Source organism: Sorghum bicolor, chromosome 3 (assembly GCF_000003195.3).
Source record: "Sorghum bicolor cultivar BTx623 chromosome 3, Sorghum_bicolor_NCBIv3, whole genome shotgun sequence".
Taxonomy (NCBI): Eukaryota; Viridiplantae; Streptophyta; class Magnoliopsida; order Poales; family Poaceae; genus Sorghum; species Sorghum bicolor.
The window spans coordinates 51,404,954-51,410,796 of record NC_012872.2 but is presented as its reverse complement, the minus strand read 5'-3'; the positions used below and the strand labels follow the sequence as shown (position 1 = coordinate 51,410,796).

Here is a 5,843-nt window from a genome sequence, read left to right as displayed (position 1 = left end):
CCACATCTCATGATACCACAATAATTCACAAAGCTCTTTTCATATATTTCCACAATTTCACATACATCACTTAGTGTCCCGTTGCACACCTGCCTCCAGGTGATTGCCATACTAACTAGAGGGATTTAGACTAAGCCTTTCCCATGCAAGGCGAGTGGTTCTACGATAAATGAGTTAGGCAAGATGAATCATCAACTCAGTCCTTAATCGAGACAAGGCGGATATCTTCACGCTTAACCCCGCAAGGTATAAGCCACAACACCAGGGTATCCCAAAAGAGATCCCATCCGCCCCATCTCCATAGTAATCACAACTATAACTTGTTCATTAACCCTTTCACAATACCCACAATTTATTTTCACCACTCACACCTTTTACTTTTAAAATCATTATATTTGAAAAATATAGCGATGAGTATCCAGGATGAGTAACAAGTCCTAAACATACTAAATAATAATATTTCTGTCATAGCATATTATTTGTTTCTAGGTTTGAACAAGACAATTACCGGGTAATATCAATTCAAAAATGGCTATTCAACAGGTTTTAACTAAGCAGCGAAAATACTTCGTACATATATCGTACATGCAATATTTAAAACGACTTCTACGGGTTGTGTTTAAAAATAGGATCAATATGCATCAAAGGGGATCGGTTGGATTTGCCTCCGTCGGCGTCCTCGGCAAACTCCTGCTGACAGTCCGGGTCCTCGGCGTCAAACTCGCGGTACTCGTCTCCAACGTTCTCGTTTTCCGGCTCGTTCACTCCGTCAACTAAAATACGCGACGAACGACACAGACAACAGGCACAGATAAATAATCATATAAATTCAAATGAGCTCCAAAAATCATGAAATTAATATGGGAGGTAGATCATGATTTTAGATGAATTTAGGAAAAAGAATTATTGAAATCAGAGTTAGCATGTGGTATTTGTGAAATGGCCGGAATTTAATCATGCGAAAAAGGCTAACGGTGATTAAGGAATGGATGCTTCACGTGGGCATTTGTTTGGCTGGTAGTGCATGGTGCATGCATGCATGTACTATTTGGAGTTAATGCTTATGGCCCACACATGCATGGTTAGAGAGAAATTAGCAGGGGTCATTAGAGCTCTTCTGTATGTCATGGTTCTATTCGTGGAGTTTTTGGCAGTGAATCGGTACAGACAAATACAAGGAAAAATACAGGAAAATACTACAGAAAGACAGAGAAGAGTAAGGAGATGCTCATGAGCTGCTCACCTCGTCTTGCGACGACAGTCGAGCTCGGCTTGTGCGTATGGCCGTATACGGTATACGCGAAGTGAGAGCGAGTGAGCGAGTGAGTGAACGTGTTTCTCGGGTGATGAGAGTGAGCACCCGAGGCTGGCTTTTTATAGGCCAGAGTGCTCAGCTCGTTGCCATTAAAAATGCTACTATAGCGCATGGTCGGTGCCTAATTTGCATGCACGATGCATGCAAAGGGACGGTGCCTAATCACCGTGTCCTTGCATGCAGGTGCATGCAAATGGACGGTGCATGCTCGTCCTGCATGCCTGCATGCATGAGATATATATTCGTGTAGGTGCACTGCTATGTTTTCTTGCATGTAAGCTTGCTGGTACTCGCTGTTATTTATGCGTGAAAAAATATGGATGGATTAGATGGAGATACTATAGAGCTCAAATTATTTTATAGTTTTTGAAATATATTTTGAAAATAATTTTTAATGCGAGTGATTTTTGAATGTGAATTTTTGGGACATAACACTACCGGATCTAGGCTGTTTGCAGTGTGTCCGGGGTACTCGGCAAACACTGTGTCATAATATTTTAAGTTTGACCAAATTATATAATAAAATAATAATATTTATGAAATTAAATAAGTATATTTAGGTTATTTATAAATTATGTTTTTATAATATATCTATTTAATGTCACAAATATTTATATTTTTTTCTACAATTTTGGTCAGACTTAAGATGATTTGACTCTTCTGGATTCCTAAAATGCCTTATAATTTAGGCCTTGTTTAGTTCTTCAAAATTTTGTAAAATTTTTCAGATTCCCCGTCACATCGAATCTTTAGACATATGCATGGAGTATTAAATATAGATGAAAATAAAAACTAATTGTACAGTTTGGTCGGAATTGACGAGACAAATCTTTTGAATCTAGTTAGTCCATAATTGGATAATATTTGACAAATACAAACGATATTTCTATTTTACAAAATTTTTTGAAACTAAACAAGGCCTTAGAATGGAGGGAGTATACTCTACTCACCGGAAGCTGAGGATCATGTACGTAGCATGTGTTTTTTTTCTCAAATACGTAAAAAATTTGGATCATTTTTATTATTAAAATATAATAGTTTCATAGTATATAAACAACACGCTTTTGACGAGTGCCTTAGAACGTCCACATGATTATAGTTAGGGGTTGGACCGTCGTAGCATACAAGTTCAAATTTTCGATAATAGAAAAAAATGGTAGACTACCGAGATAAGATTAGAACACAATCTAGGAAGTGGGCTGCACTTCTACTGCTGACTGCACGATCCAATTCTAAAAGAGCGCTCTAGTGCTTCGACATTGGAAGCATGCGGCCCAATCTTGTAGAGGTCCTCATGAGTCTTTCTTTCCGCTGCACTTTTAATTTCTATCTTTTCGATTTATTATTAGAGATTATGGTTTCCAGTGGTTTTAGAGGGGTCATCAGTGATCGATAAATAGATGGACCTGCACGTATGGAGCCGAAGTCCGTCCTCGCCCAGACTTCTCGGGGGCCGGTGATCGAATGGCCAGCTGAGACTCGGATATGTACGTGTGCGGCATACACGCAGCAGTACCCTTAATTTGATGGATATGGCCGGTTTACTTACTAAGATTATAATTGGATAAGACGGGATAAGGCTCTCTGCAGCTATATATATATCTCGTAGTAACTCTTCTCAACAAACCTCTATAAATTCCTACTCGATCCCTTCCACTTCTACTCTCTTTTATTTCCTTCCGATCCGATCCTCTCGCTTGATTCGATCATGGCGGGCGGCAGCTTCACCGAGAAGGGCAAGCAGTATCCGGGGAAGATGACGGTGTTCGTCTTCCTCGCCTGCCTCGTCGCCTCCTCCGGCGGCCTCATCTTCGGATACGACATTGGCATCTCAGGTACGTATATATATATATATATATAATCAATCTGCTCATCATCGATCTCCTTCGTCCAGCATTCCACCATCCATCCATCGTCGATGATATCGACGAACGAATTGCATGCGATTAATGCGTGAACAATATGCAGGCGGCGTGACGTCCATGGACCCGTTCCTGGAGCAATTCTTCCCGTCGGTGTACGCCAAGGAGCAGGAGGTGGTGGAGACGAACCAGTACTGCAAGTTCGACAGCGTGCTGCTGACGCTCTTCACCTCCTCGCACTACCTCGCCGCGCTCGTCGCCTCCCTCTTCGCCGGCTACATCACCAGCAGGTGCGGCCGCAGGGTGTCCATGCTCGGCGGCGGCGTCATCTTCCTCGTCGGCGCCGTCCTCAACGGCTTCGCCCAGAACGTCGCCATGCTCATCATCGGCAGGATCTTCCTCGGCATCGGCGTCGGGTTCAGCAATCAGGTCAGTGCACCGCCCTTCATTTTAGTTTTAATTTGTTTTAGAGATCTCCTTTCTTTATTTTCTTTTTTTTGCACGTGATAATTAGTTACTTACGTGCATGCACTCATGCATCCGTAACGACCGGCCGGTTTAGTCCATTATACACGTCAACCGGATAAAATCGATTTAGATCGACCTAGCGATCGAGCATCCAAGTTTTTTTTGTATAGAAGACAGGATCGATGGATCAGAATGTTGATCTGTATGAATGTGCACTATATATGCTGCAGTCCGTGCCGCTGTACCTGTCGGAGATGGCGCCGGCGAAGATGCGGGGCATGCTCAACATCAGCTTCCAGCTGATGATCACCATCGGCATCCTCATCGCCAACCTCATCAACTACTTCACGGCCAAGATCGCCGGCGGCTGGGGCTGGCGCATCGGCCTCGGGCTGGCCGCCGTCCCGGCCGTCATCATGGTCGGCGGCTCCATCTTCCTCCCGGACACGCCCAACTCTCTGGTCGCCCGGGGCAAGGTGGAGAGCGCGCGCGCCATGCTCCGGCGCATCCGCGGCACCGACGACGTCTCGCTGGAGTTCGACGACCTCCTGGCGGCCAGCGAGGCCACCAAGGCCATCGAGAGCCCGTGGCGGACGCTCCTGCAGCGCCGGTACCGGCCGCAGCTGGTGATGGCGTTCCTCATCCCGACGCTGCAGCAGCTCACGGGGATCAACGTCGTCATGTTCTACGCACCCGTGCTCTTCAAGACCATCGGCTTCGGCGGCACCGCCTCGCTCATGTCCGCCGTCATCACGGGCCTCGTCAACATGTTCGCCACCTTCGTCTCCATCGCCACCGTCGACCGCCTCGGCCGCCGCAAGCTGCTCCTCCAGGGCGGCATCCAGATGATCCTTGCCCAGGTACACTACAGATTACAGAAACAGAATCATCGAATCCTTGTCGAAAACTTTGTCAATTGACTAATGCAATTAATGGCTGCATGCAGTTCGTTCTTGGGACGCTGATCGCCGTCAAGTTCGGGACGACGGGGGTGGCGGAGATCTCGCGGTCGTACGCGATCGGGGTGGTGTTCTGCATCTGCGTGTTCGTGTCGGCGTTCGCATGGTCGTGGGGGCCGCTGGGGTGGCTGGTGCCAAGCGAGATCTTCCCGCTGGAGATCCGGTCGGCGGCGCAGAGCGCGGTGGTGGTCTTCAACATGGTCTTCACCTTCGTCATCGCGCAGATCTTCCTGATGCTGCTCTGCCGCCTCAAGTTCGGCCTCTTCTACTTCTTCGGCGCCTGGGAGATCGCCATGACGCTCTTCGTCTACTTCTTCCTGCCGGAGACCAAGGGGATCCCCATCGAGGAGATGGACAGGATCTGGGCCAACCACTGGTACTGGAACCGCTTCGTCGATGCCGGCCGGAAGGTCCAGCTCACGTCCACCGCCGTATGACACTCGTCACTAGTTCGTGCTACATTTTTTATCTCGAGGGAAATTGTCATCCCTGTTTTTCAGATCTCAATCGACGGAAATTGTCATCCCTAGCGTAGCTAGTGAAACTTGATATTGTTTATTACTGTTGGAAACTGTTGACGTAAAAAAAATTATGAGCATCCCGGCCGGTTGTCATATACTCCCTCTTATTCCAAACATGGATCGATTTAAATTTATCCTACTATGTAAACTATTTTTAGAAAATCATCAATGGAGCCTGCATGTGATCTCTACGAGATACCTTATAGAAAAATCATAAAAATTCTAACGAAGATAAAATGGCTTGACCAACAATTCATTAAAAAAATCTAATGAGAATAAAATGATTTGGCCATCAATTCAACAATGTATGTATTGTGTAAATTATACATGGCTCACAATCTCTTTCATATGTGTTTGCAATTGGATTCAAGAACGCCAAGATTGACTCGTTCAAACCATCCAAACCGAGCCCAAAGTCAAGTGATCAATAGCTAACAGCAACTCTAGCTAAGAACAAATGCAAACTGTCATCCCCATTTTTCAGATCTCAATCGACGGAAATTGTCATCCCTAGCTAGTGAGACTTGATATTGTTTATTACTGTTGGAAACTGTTGACGTAAAAAAAAATATGAGCATCCTGGTTGTTTATCCTACTATGTAAAAAAAAATATGAGCATACTGGTTGTTTATCCTCTCTAAAACAAACTTATCTTTTTTTCAAGTCACAAAATTAGCTAAATTAAAAATAAAGCTCTCTGTTTTAAGTCACCACGTCA

The 5,843-nt window shown here is 45.1% G+C and overlaps 1 protein-coding gene across 1 annotated transcript; it reads left to right on the top strand.

The window, feature by feature from the left end:
* LOC8078194 (sugar transport protein 1) lies at positions 2,959–5,323 on the top strand. The gene is made up of 4 exons (XM_002457976.2): positions 2,959–3,150; positions 3,284–3,606; positions 3,876–4,505; positions 4,592–5,323. Exons 1-4 carry the CDS (start codon positions 3,024–3,026, stop codon positions 5,039–5,041), a joined length of 1,530 nt encoding a protein of 509 aa, XP_002458021.1. The 5' UTR covers positions 2,959–3,023; the 3' UTR covers positions 5,042–5,323.

What these genes read in the sequence shown, in the direction of transcription:
- LOC8078194 (XM_002457976.2), top strand. Translation starts at nt 3,024, where the DNA reads ATGGCGGGCGGCAGCTTCACCGAGAAGGGCAAGCAGTATCCGGGGAAG. An exon ending in ATACGACATTGGCATCTCAG is followed by an intron (nt 3,151 to 3,283) that starts GTACGTATATAT and finishes AACAATATGCAG; the next exon opens with GCGGCGTGACGTCCATGGAC. An exon ending in TCCAGATGATCCTTGCCCAG is followed by an intron (nt 4,506 to 4,591) that starts GTACACTACAGA and finishes GGCTGCATGCAG; the next exon opens with TTCGTTCTTGGGACGCTGAT.